At 36.6% G+C, this 20,201-nt stretch overlaps 1 protein-coding gene across 1 annotated transcript; it reads right to left on the bottom strand.

Moving 5' to 3' along the window:
• Nucleotides 1-367: 367 nt before the first annotated feature.
• Nucleotides 368-19,620, bottom strand: LOC121385154 (calphotin-like). The gene is made up of 3 exons (XM_041515691.1): nucleotides 18,704-19,620; nucleotides 1,499-2,292; nucleotides 368-1,458 (listed from the first exon to the last, which is right to left on the bottom strand). Exons 1-3 carry the CDS (start codon nucleotides 19,618-19,620, stop codon nucleotides 368-370), a joined length of 2,802 nt encoding a protein of 933 aa, XP_041371625.1.
• Nucleotides 19,621-20,201: the final 581 nt, after the last annotated feature.

Below are 20,201 nucleotides of genomic sequence, written 5' to 3'. Positions count from 1 at the left end.
CATTGAATTTGAATGTATGAAAATTTGTTGATAATAAACAACAATTACATTTATTTTCAATATTAAAAAAAAAACATTATTAGAAAAATATATCAACTGACATGTTTGTTTATTTAGTTCAAAATACAAATGCCAAAAGTTCTGAAATAATGTTTGTATTTAATGTATTCGAAGGTAACATCAATTTACTTGTAGGTAACATCATCAAACTTGTTGTTAAAACGAATTGTAACTAAGTGAACATATCCTCAGCCATTTATTGTTCCTGCCTGTACTTCTCAAAGAGTCCGGTTGAATAGTAAGAAGCACATAGTTCCTGCCTGTACTTCTCAAAGAGTCCGGTTGAATAGTGCATATTTGCTGTCATTTAGGGTGGGCTTGATTTTCTTAAGAATGCATGAACTGTCGTAAACCTGTTCATCTGTCTCCACTTCCACTTAAAGTGCGATGGAACGGCTGAATTGATTACCTCTGATACTGCAACATCTGGAGTGACTGCACCGGCTGCAGTGATCATCTCTGATACTGCAACATCTGGAGTGACTGCAGTGGCTGCAGTGATCATCTCTGATACTGCAACATCTGGAGTGACTGCATCGGCTGTAGTGATCACCTCTGATACTGCAACATCTGGGGTGACTGCAACGGCTGTAGTGATCACCTCTGATACTGCAACATCTGGGGTGGCTGTAGTGATCACCACTGGCACTGCAACATCTGGAGTGACTGCACCGGATGTAGTAATCACCTCTGGTACTGCAACATCTGGGGTGGCTATAGTGATCACCTCTGATACTGCAACATCTGGAGTGACTGCAGCGGCTGTAGTGATCACCTCTGATACTGCAACATCTGGGGTGGCTGTAGTGATCACCTCTGGTACTGCAACATCTGGGGTGACTGCAGCAGCTGTAGTGATCACCTCTGGCACCACAACATCTGCAGTGACTGCAGCAGCATCTGGGGTGACTACAGCGGCTGTAGTGATCACCTCTGGCACTGCAACATCTGGAGTAACTGCAGCGGCTGTAGTGATCACCTCTGGCACTGCAACATATGGGGTGGCTGTAGTGATCACCTCTGGCACTGCAACATCTGGGGTAACTACAGCAGCTGTAGTGATCACCTCTGGTACTGCAACATCTGGGGTAACTGCAGCGGCTGTAGTGATAACATCTGGGGTGACTGCAGCGGCTGTAGTGATCACCTCTGGCACTGCAACATCTGGGGTGACTGCAGCGGCTGTAGTGATCACCTCTGGCACTACAACATCTGGGGTGGCTGTAGTGATCAACTCTGGTACTGCAACATCTGGGGTGGCTGTAGTGATCACCTCTGGTACTACAACATCTGGGGTGGCTGTAGTGATCAACTCTGGCACTACAACATCTGGGGTGGCTGTAGTGATCACCTCTGGCACTACAACATCTGGGGTGGCTGTAGTGATCAACTCTGGTACTGCAACATCTGGGGTAACTACAACGGCTGAAGTGATCACCTCTGGCACTACAACCATTTGGGGTAACTGCAACGGCTGAAGTGATCACCTCTGATACTGCAACATCTGGGGTGACTACAGTGGCTGTAGTGATCACCTCTGGTACTGCAACATCTGGGGTGACTACAGCGGCTGTAGTGATCACCTCTGGTACTGCAACATCTGGGGTGACTACAGCGGCTGTAGTGATCACCTCTGGTACTGCAACATCTGGGGTGACTACAGCGGCTGTAGTGATCACCTCTGGTACTGCAACATCTGGGGTGACTACAGCGGCTGTAGTGATCACCTCTGGTACTGCAATATCTGGGGTGACTACAGCGGCTGTAGTGATCACCTCTGGTACTGCAACATCTGGGGTGGCTGTAGTGATCACCTCTAATACGGCAACATCTGGGGTAAATACAGCGGCTGTAATGATCACCTCTGGCACTGCAACAACTGGGGTGACTACAGCAGCTGTAGTGATCACCTCTGGTACTGCAACATCTGGGGTGGCTGTAGTGATCACCTCTGGTACTGCAACATCTGGGGTGGCTGTAGTGATCACCTCTGGTACTGCAACATCTGGGGTGACTACAGCAGCTGTAGTGATCACCTCTGGTACTGCAACATCTGGGGTGGCTGTAGTGATCACCTCTGGTACTGCAACATCTGGGGTGGCTGTAGTGATCACCTCTGGTACTGCAACATCTGGACTGATTGCAGAGGCTGTAGTGGTCACCTCTGCTACTTCAACATCTGGGGTAACTGCAATGGATGTAGTGATCACCTCTGGCAAGTAACTGTTGCGCCTATAGTAATCACATACATTGTATGTCCATACAAAATCTGTAGCGGGTCACCAACCTTTTATATTTGTTTGTCAATGCCTAAAAGTGTAAAATACACGGGGGTGCCCTCTGATATAATATTCTGGCTAAGCCATAAAAGTGTAAAATACACAGGGGTGCCCTCTGATATAATATTCTGGCTAAGCCATAAAAGTGTAAACTACACGGCGATGCCCTCTGATATAATATTCTGGCTAAGCCATGAAAGTGTAAAATACACGGGGGTGCCCTCTAATATAATATTCTGGCTAAGCCATGAAAGTAAAATACACGGGGGTGCCCTCTAATATAATATTCTGGCTAAGCCATGAAAGTGTAAAATACACGGGGGTGCCCTCTAATATAATATTCTGGCTAAGCCATAAAAGTGTAAAATACACGGGGGTGCCCTCTAATATAACATTCTGGCTAAGCCATAAAAGTGTAAAATACACGGGGGTGCCCTCTAATATAACATTCTGGCTAAGCCATAAAAGTGTAAAATACACGGGGGTGCCCTCTAATATAATATTCTGGCTAAGCCATGAAAGTAAAATACACGGGGGTGCCCTCTAATATAATATTCTGGCTAAGCCATGAAAGTGTAAAATACATGGGGGTGCCCTCTAATATAATATTCTGGCTAAGCCATAAAAGTGTAAAATACACGGGGGTGCCCTCTAATATAACATTCTGGCTAAGCCATAAAAGTGTAAAATACACGGGGGTGCCCTCTAATATAACATTCTGGCTAAGCCATAAAAGTGTAAAATACACGGGGGTGCCCTCTAATATAACATTCTGGCTAAGCCATAAAAGTGTAAAATACACGGGGGTGCCCTCTAATATAACATTCTGGCTAAGCCATAAAAGTGTAAAATACACGGGGGTGCCCTCTAATATAACATTCTGGCTAAGCCATATCTGAATACATGCAACTAAAAGGAAAGAGGGGATAAAATTAACATGTTACCTTGAAATGGCAAGAATAACAACGAAATATACAATTAATAAATGTTTATTATGATTAGAAGCCCATGTGTTATTATTTTAGAATGTTTTACAATATCATTTGGCATTGGTAAGGGTTTAACCAAGGTTTATAGTAAATATCCATGACTAAACCGTAATACATGATTAGGGCCGTATCTCAGCACAATGTTGAACTGGCATTTGGCAAAATAGTGGTGATTCCATGAATCTCTATCTATAGTGCCTCATCTGTATGACAGTCACTCCCGACGAGATCCGTTACTTCATATTTAAAGGTCCACAATCATGGCACACTATTAATACACAGTATATAAAACAAATGCATAAACATTATAGTATTAAAAATAAAAAATAATATCCCAGTTATTAATAAAGTGACTTTTTGTAAAACGTAGGAAGTGGTGTATAAGCACGTTAACCTAGTTACCTACCTACCTGTGAGAAGCAGGACACAAGTTCAGTCCTGACTTTTGAAAGTGGGATATTAACATTTGATTGTAATAAAAATATGTGTTCAGTTCAGAACGCATTTAAAACAACAAGCAGAATAAATAACATTATTTTATTGATTAATATCACATAAAATAGGGATCTGAATTTATTGTTTTAGACAGATCGGTATGATGCAATGCAGGTATGAACACACACAAATAATTGAATTTATCATTTAATATCTTACATTTTCAGTGCAATCAAAGTATGTGATATTTTTCAGATCACATACTTTAAGAATTTGATAACTTTACAAATTAGATGTAAATTAGTCGAGGTCTTGGCACTAGGTTTATTGACATTTAAGCAAATGTACTTGGGTGACACTCCATGATTGACGTATGCATTCATAGTCATCAAATAAAAACATTTCAATAGCAATTTGACACTGAAAGCTGTCCAGCGTTCAGAAAAAAACAACCGTTAGGCATAACTTTATTTTGATGTAAGGACATCCAAAATGATGTCATTCGAGTTTGACATCATTTCCATTCAAAAATACACCGCACCACATATTCTTACGTCATTTGAATATTTAGTAATGGCGGACTGGAATTAAAGTTGCGTGTACAGTTTACAAAAACACGTATTAAGCTTGAGATAATATGATAAAGAGATTATTACCCTCATACATTTCAGTATCGTCAATATCACCAGAGGCTCGCATAATACAGTTTTTATTCCTAATATATGATATTGACGATGCCGAAAAACACTGGTAATAACCTCTATTTATCTTGCTACCTACACTTGTTGTTTGTTGTTTATTAAGCTTTCAAAGAGGCGCGATTATTTCATAACACTTTCGGTGGTGTCCTAATTACTGGGGAACTACCGTCATTGTTTAAAAGGTGACCACTGTCATACTTAAAGGTTTCTGATGTTTTTCCCCACAATGCCTAGAGATATTGAGCTGAAATTTGGTATATAATTTTAACATGTACTATTACAGATCAAGTTTGACTTTCTTAACGATTTACAAATTGTGAACTATGGTCCTTGAATATAGGGAATATGGAAATTTGTTTTCCGGACTTTCCCACTCCCCCAATGCCTCAACATACTGAGCTGAAATTTTACGTATAGCTTTATAGTGTACCATTACAGATCAAGTTTGACTTTCTTGACGATTTACTATTTTTGACAGAGTTATGGCCCTTAAATTTAGGAGATACAGACATTTGTTTTCCAGACTTTGTTGTTGCAATGTCTCAAGATACTGAGCTTTACCATATACTATTACAGAGCTAATATTAATGATGAATGGGGAGTACAGATTATATGTGTATTGAAAAACACAACATGCCATTTGGCAGGATTGTCAATTGATAATAATGAATGGGGAGTGTATATTATATGTATACTAATGAATGGGAAATGCAGATTATATGTATAGTAATGGATGGGGAGTGTAGATAATATGTGTAATAATAAATGGGGAGTGCAGATTATACGTATAGTAATGAATGGAAAGTGTAGGTTATATGTATAGTAATGAATGGGGAGAATAGGTTATATGTATAGTAATGAACGGGGAGTGCAGATTATATGTATAATAATGAATGTTGGGAGTAGGTGTACATGTATATGTATAACAATGAATGTGGAGTTTAGATTTGTGTATAATAATGAATGTTGGGAGTAGGTGTATATGTATAACAATGAATGTGGAGTTTAGATTTGTGTGTGTATAATAATGAATGTTGGGAGTAGGTGTATATGTATAACAATGAATGTGGAGTTTAGATTTGTGTGTGTATAATAATGAATGTTGGGAGTAGGTGTATATGTATAACAATGAATGTGGAGTTTAGATTTGTGTATAATAATGAATTGGTAGTGTAGATTATATGTATAATAATGAACATGGAGTATAGATTTATTACATGTGTAATAATGAACATGGAGTATAGATTTATTACATGTGTAATAATGAACATGGAGTATAGAGTTATTAGATGTGTAATAATGAACATGGAGTATAGAGTTATTACATGTGTAATAATGAACATGGAGTATAGAGTTATTACATGTGTAATAATAAGCATGGAATATAGATTTATTACCTGTGTAATAATGAATTGGTAGTGTAGATTATATGTATAATAATGAACATGGAGTATAGATTTATTACATGTGTAATAATGAACATGGAGTATAGATTTATTACATGTGTAATAATGAACATGGAGTATAGATTTATTACATGTGTAATAATGAACATGGAGTATAGATTTATTAGATGTGTAATAATGAACATGGAGTATAGAGTTATTAGATGTGTAATAATGAACATGGAGTATAGATTTATTAGATGTGTAATAATGAACATGGAGTATAGAGTTATTAGATGTGTAATAATGAACATGGAGTATAGAGTTATTAGATGTGTAATAATGAACATGGAGTATAGAGTTATTAGATGTGTAATAATGAACATGGAGTATAGATTTATTACATGTGTAATAATGAACATGGAGTATAGATTTAATAGATGTGTAATAATGAACATGGAGTATAGAGTTATTACATGTGTAATAATGAACATGGAGTATAGAGTTATTACATGTGTAATAATGAACATGGAGTATAGAGTTATTACATGTGTAATAATGAACATGGAGTATAGAGTTATTACATGTGTAATAATGAACATGGAGTATAGAGTTATTAGATGTGTAATAATGAACATGGAGTATAGATTTATTACATGTGTAATAATGAACATGGAGTATAGAGTTATTACATGTGTAATAATGAACATGGAGTATAGATTTAATAGATGTGTAATAATGAACATGGAGTATAGAGTTATTACATGTGTAATAATGAACATGGAGTATAGAGTTATTACATGTGTAATAATGAACATGGAGTATAGAGTTATTACATGTGTAATAATGAACATGGAGTATAGAGTTATTAGATGTGTAATAATGAACATGGAGTATAGATTTATTACATGTGTAATAATGAACATGGAGTATAGATTTATTACATGTGTAATAATGAACATGGAGTATAGAGTTATTACATGTGTAATAATGAACATGGAGTATAGAGTTATTAGATGTGTAATAATGAACATGGAGTATAGATTTATTACATGTGTAATAATGAACATGGAGTATAGAGTTATTACATGTGTAATAATGAACATGGAGTATAGAGTTATTAGATGTGTAATAATGAACATGGAGTATAGATTTATTACATGTGTAATCATGAACATGGAGTATAGATTTATTACATGTGTAATAATAAGCATGGAGTATAGATTTATTACCTGTGTAATAATGAATTGGTAGTGTAGATTATATGTATAATAATGAACATGGAGTATATATTTAATAGATGTGTAATAATGAACATGGAGTATAGATTTATTACATGTGTAATAATGAACATGGAGTATAGATTTATTACATGTGTAATAATGAACATGGAGTATAGAGTTATTAGATGTGTAATAATGAACATGGAGTATAGAGTTATTACATGTGTAATAATGAACATGGAGTATAGATTTAATAGATGTGTAATAATGAACATGGAGTATAGAGTTATTAGATGTGTAATAATGAACATGGAGTATAGATTTAATAGATGTGTAATAATGAACATGGAGTATAGAGTTATTACATGTGTAATAATGAACATGGAGTATAGATTTAATAGATGTGTAATAATGAACATGGAGTATAGAGTTATTACATGTGTAATAATGAACATGGAGTATAGAGTTATTAGATGTGTAATAATGAACATGGAGTATAGAGTTATTACATGTGTAATAATGAACATGGAGTATAGTGTTATTACATGTGTAATAATGAACATGGAGTATAGATTTAATAGATGTGTAATAAGCAATGCGAGTTACAGGTATGTGTATAATAATCTATTTATTATCACACACTTAAATTTTATAACATCTACTCACTGTTCTTAGGAAAAATGTTTTAACGACACCACAAGAGCATACCGATGTATTAATGATCGAACATAGGATGTAAAACATTTGGTAATTTTGACATAGTCTTAGATTTAGTAAGCCCGCTACAATTTTCCATTTGTAGCAAGGGCTTTTTTATATGTACCATCTCAAAGACATGATAGTACATACCATGGCCTTTGATTTATAAGTCGTGGCGCATTGGCTAGAACGAAAAATAACTGATTGGGCCCACCAACGAGGATCAATCCTAGACCAACCGCGCATCAGACGAGCGCTTTACCACTGGGCTATGTTCCGCCCCTTGTGCATCAAGATAATCATGAATGAAACTTTATTGTATACATGATTAGTATCATTAGTTACAACTACAGTATAGATCTAATCTATGGCATGTGTATATTATTGTTTTATATGCTGATATTCATAAATTCTTCTGTTTTGTTAAGTATAATAATTTTCTATTTTCAACAGAAAATTTCAGATCATCTACAACTTCCTTTACATTAGAAAATATGAATGTTTTTAAACCATCCCTGATATGAACAAAGAATACAGCAATGATGCTGGGTACATGGTGGCACTTAAATGGGGTAGGGTGGATTTGAAGTAATGCATTTTTGGTTGTAAAATATGAACATGTTTAAAACCAAGCTTTTCAATGTTATCTTTACGTAATTCCTGTCATATTAATTGGAAACGAGACTTGGGCGAAGAGATTCTGTGATCCATCCGATCAATTACATATGATGATATAATATTACACTCCCAACCCATTATTATACATATATTATTTAATCCCTATTCATTACTATGTATATAACCTGCACTCCCCATTCATTATTATACATGTAATATACACTATTACATCCCCCATCCATTATTATACATGTAATATACACTATTACATTCCTCATCCAATATTATACATGTAATATACACTATTACACTCCCCATCCATTATTATACATGTAATATACACTATTACACTCCCCATCCATTATTATACATGTAATATACACTATTACACTCCCCATCCATTATTATACATGTAATATACACTATTACACTCCCCATCCATTATTATACATGTAATATACACTATTACACTCCCCATCCATTATTATACATGTAATATACACTATTACACTCCCCATCCATTATTATACATGTAATATACACTATTACACTCCCCATCCATTATTATACATGTAATATACACTATTACACTCCCCATCCATTATTATACATGTAATATACACTATTACACTCCCCATTCATTATTATACATGTAATATACACTATTACACTCCCAACCCATTACTATACATATATTATTTAATCCCTATTCATTACTATGTATATAACCTGCACTCCCCATTCATTATTATACATGTAATATACACTATTACACTCCCAACCCATTACTATACATATATTATTTAATCCCTATTCATTACTATGTATATAACCTGCACTCCCCATTCATTATTATACATGTAATATACACCATTACACTCCCAACCCATTACTATACATATATTATTTAATCCCTATTCATTACTATGTATATAACCTGCATTCCCCATCCATTATTATACATATAATATACACTATTACACTCCCAACCCATTACTATACATATATTATTTAATCCCTATTCATTACTATGTATATAACCTGCACTCCCCATTCATTATTATACATGTAATATACACTATTACATTCCCCATCCATTATTATACATATAATATACACTATTACACTCCCAACCCATTACTATACATATATTATTTAATCCCTATTCATTACTATGTATATAACCTGCACTCCCCATTCATTATTATACATATAATATACACTATTACACTCCCAACCCATTACTATACATATATTATTTAATCCCTATTCATTACTATGTATATAACCTGCACTCCCCATTCATTATTATACATATAATATACACTATTACACTCCCAACCCATTACTATACATATATTATTTAATCCTTATTCATTACTATGTATATAACCTGCACTCCCCATTCATTATTATACATGTAATATACACTATTACATTCCCCATCCATTATTATACATATAATATACACTATTACACTCCCAACCCATTACTATACATATATTATTTAATCCCTATTCATTACTATGTATATAACCTGCACTCCCCATTCATTATTATACATGTAATATACACTATTACATTCCCCATCCATTATTATACATATAATATACACTATTACACTCCCAACCCATTACTATACATATATTATTTAATCCCTATTCATTACTATGTATATAACCTGCACTCCCCATTCATTATTATACATGTAATATACACTATTACATTCCCCATCCATTATTATACATATAATATACACTATTACACTCCCAACCCATTACTATACATATATTATTTAATCCCTATTCATTACTATGTATATAACCTGCACTCCCCATTCATTATTATACATGTAATATACACTATTACATTCCCCATCCATTATTATACATATAATATACACTATTACACTCCCAACCCATTACTATACATATATTATTTAATCCCTATTCATTACTATGTATATAACCTGCACTCCCCATTCATTATTATACATGTAATATACACTGTTACATTACCCATTCATTATTATACATATAATCTATACATCCCATTAATTACAATACATATATTATTTAATCCCTATTCATTACTATGTATATAACCTGCACTTCCCATCCATTATTATACATGTAATATACACTATTATACTCCCCATCCATTACCAGACCTGTCAACCCTCCCGGATTCCGCGGGAGTCTCCCGGTATTTGATCAAATCTCCTTTCACCTGTGTGGGAGACAGTTTCTCCTGTTAAATGACATTTTTGTAAGCATAAAAAAAATCAATCCTCTTTTGTCAAAATAACATAAGGGAAGTAACTCTACCCTTTTTTTCTCATTCGGAAAATGTCGACTACTTTCGGTTTCTGAGAATGTAACAGGCCGAATTGTCCCTACTGTTTAACCTTTGCCGAAGTGAGAATTGTGGGATAGCCTATTTATATTGTTAAAAAAGCACATGGAGTTTATAAAATGACGTGTTATTATAATGTTTGTTATCAAAATCCTGCCAAATGACACTTTGTGTTTTTAAATATACCTATAATTTGCACTCATATAATATAACCTACCCTACTCGTTCATTATACATGTACACGTATTAGCCTTTCTACATTCATTATTATACATATAATCTCCACTTCCTATTCGTTATTATACATATAATCTCCACTTCTCATTCGTTATTGTACATATAATCTCCACTTCCCATTTGTTACTATACATATAATCTCCACTTCTCATTCATTATTATACATATAACCTCCACTTCTCATTCGTTATTATACATATAATCTCCATTTCCCATTCGTTATTATACATATAATCTCCACTTTTCATTCGTTATTATTGATGTAATCTATACTCACCATTCATTATAATACATATAATATAATGTACACTTCACATTAATTAAATTTAGTATACATATAACCTACACTATTTATTCATACAATACACACTACCCATTCATTATAATATGTATAATATAATGTACACTTCACATTAATTAAATTTAGTATACATATAACCTACACTATTTATTCATACAATACACACTACCCATTCATTATAATACGTATAATATGCACTCACTTCACATTAATTAAATTTAGTATACATATAACCTACACTATTTATTCATACAATACACACTACCCATTCATTATAATACATATAATATAATGTACACTTCACATTAATTAAATTTAGTATACATATAACCTACACTATTTATTCATACAATACACACTACCCATTCATTATAATACGTATAATATGCACTCACTTCACATTAATTAAATTTAGTATACATATAACCTACACTATTTATTCATACAATACACACTACCCATTCATTATAATACGTATAATATAATGTACACTTCACATTAATTAAATTTAGTATACATATAACCTACACTATTTATTCATACAATACACACTACCCATTCATTATAATACGTATAATATAATGTACACTTCGCATTAATTAAATTTAGTATACATATAACCTACACTATTTATTCATACAATACACACTACCCATTCATTATAATACGTATAATATGCACTCACTTCACATTAATTAAATTTAGTATACATATAACCTACACTATTTATTCATACAATACACACTACCCATTCATTATAATACATATAATATAATGTACACTTCGCATTAATTAAATTTAGTATACATATAACCTACACTATTTATTCATACAATACACACTACCCATTCATTATAATACATATAATATACACTCACCATTCAGTAATATACACATAATCTAGTCAAGACATTCCGTTTTATATGTACAGTAATGAATGCAAAGTGTAGTTATATATATAATTGTGGAATGCAGAATACATGTATATTAATGAATGCAGTGTACGTTGTATGCATAATAAAGAAGTGTACAATGCATGTGTAGAATAAAGACTGAAGAATAGATTGTAGATTATATGTATAGTAATGAATGTGGAGTAGATTATATGTATAGTAATGAATGTGGAGTGTAGATTATATGTATAGTAATGAATGTGGAGTGTAGATTATATGTATAGTAATGAATGTGGAGTGGAGATTATGTGTATATATATATAATGAATGTGGAGTGGAGATTATATGTTAAATAATGAATGTGGAATGTAGATTATATGTATAATAATGAATGTGGATTGTATTAATTCAGTAGCATTCAATCGAAAGTTCTTTTAAAAGACAATTAATGTATTCATCTATTCAGCATGTATATTAAAAACAATCATTCTGAGAGTCCTGCTAAAGCAATACATGTCACCTACCGGCACAACACAAGTTGAAGGGCCATAACTCTATAAAAATGAGTACATCACCATCAAAGTTAAACTTACTCTGTAACAGTAAATGATAAAACAATATTTTCATATATCCTAAGTTCAAGGGCCATAACTCTATAAAAATGAGTACATCACCATCAAAGTTAAACTTACTCTGTAACAGTAAATGATAAAACAATATTCTCAAGGTTCATAACTGTCAAAAATGGGTAAATTGTCATGAAAGTCCAACTTAATTCGTAACAGAACATGATAAAGCTATTCACAAAATTTCACCTCAATATATTGAGGCATTGCCAAAACAAAATGACGGAAAACGCATGTTCGCATCTCCTAAGTTCAAGGGTAAATCGTCATTAACGTCAAACGTGATCTATAATAGTACATTATAAAACTATACACAAAATTTCTGCACAGTATCTTGAGGCACTGGGTGGGGGGGGGGGGGGGGGGGGGGGGTTCGGAAAACTACAATTGGGACAGACGAACAGACAGACAGACAGAATATAGATGAAACCTATAGTCCCTTCAGGTTGGACCGGTAGGGGACTAATAACTAGGGGAGTTCAAATAATTCAAGGGGAGTGTGTATTACACGTATAATCGTAACTGGGGGCGTGGAGATTATACGTATAATAATGAATGGGGAGTGCAAATTAAATGCTACACCGGTCTACACATAGTGTGTGTGTGTGTGTGTGTGTGTGTGTGTGTGTACACACGAACGCACGCACAAAACGTCTGTACTTAATTATGAAATAACTGGCCCCACATCTTTTATCGTTCTAGGCTTGGTACCCTTCACTGGCGTAGGCAGGATTTTATATTGGGATGGGGGGGGGGGGGGACCCACACTATACATGTGTATGTATGATTTTATAAAATAGTTTAAAAAAAAACGTTTGATGGGGGTGGAGGCGTGTTCCCGTGGGCTCCCTCCCTACGCCACTGCAGGGGCGGCGCATGGCCGTACCACTTTTGAAAGAGGCACTTTTGTGGGTTATATTTGTGTATGTGTATGTATATATATATTTGTGTGTGTATGTGTGTGTGTGTGTGTGTGTGTGTGTTTTGCATGTGTGTGTTGTGTTTGCATGTGTGTGTTGGGTTTGTTTTACAGTTAAGATTTGTTTTGTTCAACGACATGATTTATTAATCATCGGCTATTGGAAGTCAGACATTTGGTAATTCTGACACATAGTCTTAGACATGTGTCTGTTTGTAGTGAGGGATCTGTTATATGCACCATCCTATAGACAGGATAGCACGTGCCACTGCTTTTGATATATCAGTCTTGATGCACTGGCTAGAACGAGAGATGGCCCAATGGGCCCACTGAAGACGATCGATCCGAGACGGACCGGTCATCAATCGAACGCTCTACCACTGGGCTACGTCACACATCCTTCAGTCAAAAAAGTGTTTCATTGTTTATAAACAAAATGTAAATATAAAAATGATAACTCCTTGGTCGTTACTAAGCTTAAACATTTATTTCAATATTCCAAATAATTAGCCTGCAAAAAACCAACGAGTCATTTCAACTTATGTTCGTGCTTGTATCCAATTAAGGTTCAAGTACGCTGTCCTGGGCACACACACCTCAGCTATTTGTCCAGGACAGTGAGTTAGTTGTCAGTGGTTAGTGAATGAATGTTTAACGACACCCCAGCACAAAAATACATATCGGCTATTGGGTGTCACAGATGGTTGGTGAGAGAGAAGAGGGTGTAGTGGTCTTTCACCTATATGTACTCATTGAATCGTTAGACCTTGATCTGGGTGGGAGCCGGTACCGGGCTGCGAACCCTGTACCTACCAGCCTTATGCCCGATGGCTTAACCACAACACCACCGAGGCCGGTCCAACGGACTCTTTTTCTCTACGCGATACACAAGGAAGATCACTGTGTGGATTAAGAAACAAAACAAAAGCTACGGCCATATATCGACTTCCGGAAAATTATATATATATACTCTTCAAAAGAAGAAACGCAAAACCACATTGTCGTAACATTTGGAGAATTGATTTAATTATTGAATGGTGAGTCCGATAATTACCAAATGTTGCAGGATTGTTCACAATTCACTCTAGTCCATTGTGAGTAAGTGATAGGACACACCACCAAGGACACACCACCAAGGTCAAGGTCATCTGGAGTCAATACCGGGTGTGGCCTCCGCGTGTGTTGACAACTGCCTGGCACCGCCTGCCCATTGAAGCAACCAGAGTACGGATGACGTCCCGGGGGATGGTGGCCCACTCGGCCTGCAAGGCTGCTGCCAGCTTGGGCAGGGTCTGGGGCTGTGGTTGTCGCTGTCGGAGGCGTCGGTCCAACTCGTCCCATAGATGCTCAATTGGGTTCAAATCCGGTGATGTCGATGGCCAAGGAAGGACATTAATGTTGTTGTTCTGTAGGAAAGCCGTTGTGAGACGTGCTGTGTGAGGCCTGGCGTTGTCATGTTGGAACACTGCGTTGGCGTTGGCCATAACTGGAACGATGTGTGGCCGGAGGATTGGTCAATGTAGCCCTGTGCATTCAGGTTGCCCTGCACGTGGACCAGGTCAGTTCTGCCAGTGTGTGAGATGGCTGCCCACACCATGACACTACCCCCGCCGAATCTGTCCACTTCCTGCACGCAGTTTGCCGCATAACGTTCACCACGACGCCTATACACGCGACATCTTCCATCATGACGTCGGAGCAGAAATCGGGACTCGTCACTGAACCACACCTGTCTCCATCGCAGTTGAGGCCATTGTCGATGAATCTGGCACCACTGCAGTCGGAGTCGACGGTGTTGTGGTGTTAAGATGACACCTCGAACTGGACGTCTGGCACGAATTCCTACCTCACGTAGGCGGTTCCGTACGGTCTGGTCGGATATCCTGCGCAAACCTGGTATTGCTGCGGCTGTGGAGGTGGCAGTAGTCAATCGTTCCCGAAGGTGGCGTACCCGGATGTAGCGGTCCTGCCCAGGGGTAGTGACCCGTGGTCGACCGGATCTAGGGAGGTCACGTGTTGATCCATGTTGCTGGTAACGGTCCCACAGATGGTGCTTGGGGACACATGGAATGCCCTGGCAACGGCCGTTCTGGATTCGCCTGCGTCTAGTCGGCCGATGGCATTGTTTCTCTGCGGTTCACTGAGACGTGGATTGTCCTGGATTGTCAACTGTCGGCCAGATACAGAGGCCAGGCAAGCGAACACCCTGCACTTTTATACTGTCGGTGTTCATGTTGCACGTGCAGACAACGCACGTGCAGTGGTGACATGGTTTGCACGTGGCTGCGTTTTAGCGAATATTCACATTTTGGAACTTTATTGTACAGTAGCTGCGTTTTATCGAATGTAACCGTGGGAATGTGTTTGGGACATGCAATGACCTTATATTCACAAAGCATGAACCGGTAGGAAACATAAAATCGGAGTTATAACCCATTTGTACCCTTTTGCGTTTCTTTTTTTGAAGAGTATATATATATAGGTAAGTGTCCCAGAACCCCTCTGACATTGACGTAAACGCGAATATTAAAAGCCCCGTTCATATAGACCATAATATACACGTGTGTATTTTTACATAGTATGTAATATTACACGTACCATTAGTATATGTAATTTGTTCATATGAACGCAAATACACACATGCGTTATTTTGCTTATGTAAATTAACACCAAGTCAGAAGGTAGTGTTTTTAAGTTCTAAAAAGGGCGATCATGGAAGGTAACTGTGTTACTTACTACACTGCAGTTGATCTCCCCTGGATCGTAAATTAAATATTGCTGTCTACTTCGCCTACAAAAATATTCAACAGCTTTCGAAAAATACTAAACCGGTTTCGGTGACGTAGTGATTAAGACATCGGACTACTGGCTGGTAGGTACAGGGTTCGCAGCCCGGTACCAACCCAGAGTGAGTTCTTTAGGGCTCAGTGGGTAGGTGTAAGGCTAATACACCCTCTTCTAAGAACTAAGAACTAACCCACTGTTCTGGACAGACAGCCCAGATAGCTGAGGTGTGTGCCCAGGACAGCATGCTTGAACCTTAATTGGATATAAGCACGAAAATAACTTGAAATTAAATACGATGTGGGTTATATCTGCAAAAATATAAACAGCTTTCGACAAATAATAAAATGCTAAAGAATACCCCACCCCCGAAACAATGTTTTTTATGTTGCTTTTGAACAAAACCCATCCCCTAAGAAAATAATAACAAGACCAAGAACAACAACCCCCAAATAGCACACGCACACACAGAAACACACACACACACACACACACACACAAACACACAAAACCACACACAGACACAGACACACACGCATATATACACAAACATACACACATATACACACAGACACACACATATAGACACATACACATACAGATCCATAATATATATATATATATATATATATATATATATATATATATATATATATATATATATATATATATATACACGCATATATATACGCATACACACGCAGATACACAAACACGCCATCACACACACACACACACACACACACATATATATATATATGTATATATATATATAATATAGACATACAGAGAGAGAGAGAGAGAGAGAGAGAGAGAGATGGACGGAAGAAAAAACAGGTGGATAGATGGATGGATGGATATATTGATGGAAGAATGAATGGATGGATAGATGGATGGATGGGTGGAAACACGCACAAAGACACACATACGCCATCACACACACGCACACACACATATATGGAAATCTATAGATGATTAACGACACAATTTTTGATGGAGGACTAATAGATACATACGGTGGTCTTTTTAGTGTTGTCGTTGGGTTTTTGTTGTTTGTTTGTTGGGGGGTTTTCTCATTTATTTGTGTTATTGTTTATGACGAATGGCAATACAATATTCTCAAGTGAACTGGAATTTTCTTTATGTGACATTGATTACGTTTTAGTTATCACAAATGAATGTAAAAAAAATATATAAAAGAGAAAAATATGACACTTGCAACTATAACAGTATGTACTTACAGGTCATTGATTAATGTTAATAACTTATCTTTATGTATGAGAACAAGGTAGAAAATATATATTTACTCAGTGTTACTTCAGATACCTCTCTCTCTCTCTCTCTCTCACGGCGGTAATAATATCTTTATCATATAATCTCTGGGTCCTGGCGGTGGACTCTGACCGTCGGATTCCCCACCACCGCCTGGTTTCGGTTCAACAATGGGATCAAGCGAGCGAGCGAACGACGGACCGCAGCCCCTTCCCAGTTCCGATGAGAGTGAGTATAGTATAATAAGCGCATGCTCCGCTCAATGCTAAAAACCGGCCTCGGTGGCGTCGTGGTTAGGCCATCGGTTTACAGGCTGGTAGGTACTGTGTTCGGATCCCAGTCGAGGCATGGGATTTTTAATCCAGATACCGACTCCAAACCCTGAGTGAGTGCACCGCAAGGCTCAATGGGTAGGTGTAAACCACTTGCACCAACTAGTGATCCATAACTGGTTCAACAAAGGCCATGGTTTGTGCTATCCTGCCTTTGGGAAGCGAAAATAAAAGATCCCTTGCTCCTAATCGGAAAGAGTAGCCTAGCCCATGTAGTGGCGACAGCGGGTTTCCTCTCAAAAATCTGTGTGGTCCTTAACCATATGTCTGACGCCATATAACCGTAAATAAAATGTGTTGAATGCGTCGTTAAATAAAACATGTCTTTCTTTTTTCTTTCGCTCAATGCTAAAGGCACCTAAGAGTTTTTTCCCCTTGCATTGTTTTCCAGGCAAATATCCATTTTATTACATCAAGAGATTTCTTTTGGTGATGAAGTTAACATATTATAATAAAACAACATAACAAGTGTGATACCTTTCATTTGATCTGCTTCAAAAAAAAAAAAAACATGAAAAAAAGTGAAGCGCACATGGCGTCAAGGAATGTTTTAACAAGCGTCATTTAGTTGTAGAAATACACGTTTGTAGTATACACTATAGTCGTCTGAACCGTCATCGTGTTGTAGAAATACACGTTTGTAGTATACACTATAGTCGTCTGAACTGTCATCGTGTTGTAGAAATACACGTGTTTAGTATACACTATAGTCGTCTGAACGGTCATTGCGTTGTAGAAATACACGTGTTTAGTATACACTATAGTCGTCTGAACCGTCATTGCGTTGTAGAAATACACGTGTTTAGTATACACTATAGTCGTCTGAACCGTCATTGCGTTGTAGAAATACACGTGATTAGTATACACTATAGTCGTCTGAACCGTCATCGTGTTGTAGAAATACACGTGTTTAGTATACACTATAGTCGTCTGAACCGTCATTGTGTTGTAGAAATACACGTGTTCAGTATACACTATAGTCATTGTGTTGTAGAAATACACGTGTTCAGTATACACTATAGTCGTCTGAACCGTCATCGTGTTGTAGAAATACACGTGTTTAGTATTCACTATAGTCGTCTGAACCGTCATTGTGTTGTAGAAATACACGTTTGTAGTATACACTATAGTCGTCTGAACCGTCATTGTGTTGTAGAAATACACGTGTTTAGTATACACTATAGTCGTCTGAACTGTCATTGCGTAGTAGAAATACACGTGTTCAGTATACACTATAGTCGTCTGAACCATCATCGTGTTGTAGAAATACACGTGTTTAGTATACACTATAGTCGTCTGAACCGTCATCGTGTTGTAGAAATACACGTTTTTAGTATACGCTATAGTCGTCTGAACCGTCATTGTGTTGTAGAAATACACGTGTTTAGTATACACTATAGTCATTGTGTTGTAGAAATACACGTGTTTAGTATACACTATAGTCGTCTGAACCGTCATCGTGTTGTAGAAATACACGTTTTTAGTATACGCTATAGTCGTCTGAACCGTCATTGTGTTGTAGAAATACACGTGTTTAGTATACACTATAGTCATTGTGTTGTAGAAATACACGTGTTTAGTATACACTAGTATACACTATAGTCGTCTGAACAGTCATCGTGTTGTAGAAATACACGTTTTTAGTATACACTATAGTCGTCTGAACCGTCATCGTGTTGTAGAAATACACGTTTTTAGTATACACTATAGTCGTCTGAACCGTCATCGTGTTGTAGAAATACACGTGTTCAGTATACGCTATAGTCGTCTGAACCGTCATCGTGTTGTAGAAATACACGTGTTTAGTATACACTATAGTCGTCTGAACCGTCATCGTGTTGTAGAAATACACGTGTTCAGTATACACTATAGTCGTATGAACCGTCATCGTGTTGTAGAAATACACGTGTTTAGTATACACTAGTATACACTATAGTCGTCTGAACCGTCATCGTGTTGTAGAAATACACGTGTTTAGTATACACTATAGTCGTCTGAACCGTCATCGTGTTGTAGAAATACACGTGTTCAGTATACACTATAGTCGTCTGAACCGTCATCGTGTTGTAGAAATACACGTGTTCAGTATACAC

This window comes from Gigantopelta aegis, chromosome 11 (assembly GCF_016097555.1).
Source record: "Gigantopelta aegis isolate Gae_Host chromosome 11, Gae_host_genome, whole genome shotgun sequence".
Lineage (NCBI taxonomy): Eukaryota > Metazoa > Mollusca > Gastropoda > Neomphalida > Peltospiridae > Gigantopelta > Gigantopelta aegis.
The sequence above is the reverse complement of the archived record's forward strand: the minus strand, read 5'-3'. Positions and strand labels throughout refer to the sequence as shown.

Excerpts from the sequence above, each read along its gene's own strand:
- LOC121385154 (XM_041515691.1), bottom strand. The coding sequence starts at position 19,620 with ATGACGGTTCAGACGACTATAGCGTATACTAAAAACGTGTATTTCTAC. Across the intron at positions 2,293-18,703 it reads ACGGTTCAGACGACTATAGT|GCGCAACAGTTACTTGCCAG; the intron begins GTATACTACAAA and ends TGATTACTATAG. Across the intron at positions 1,459-1,498 it reads AAATGGTTGTAGTGCCAGAG|TACCAGAGTTGATCACTACA; the intron begins GTGATCACTTCA and ends CAGATGTTGCAG.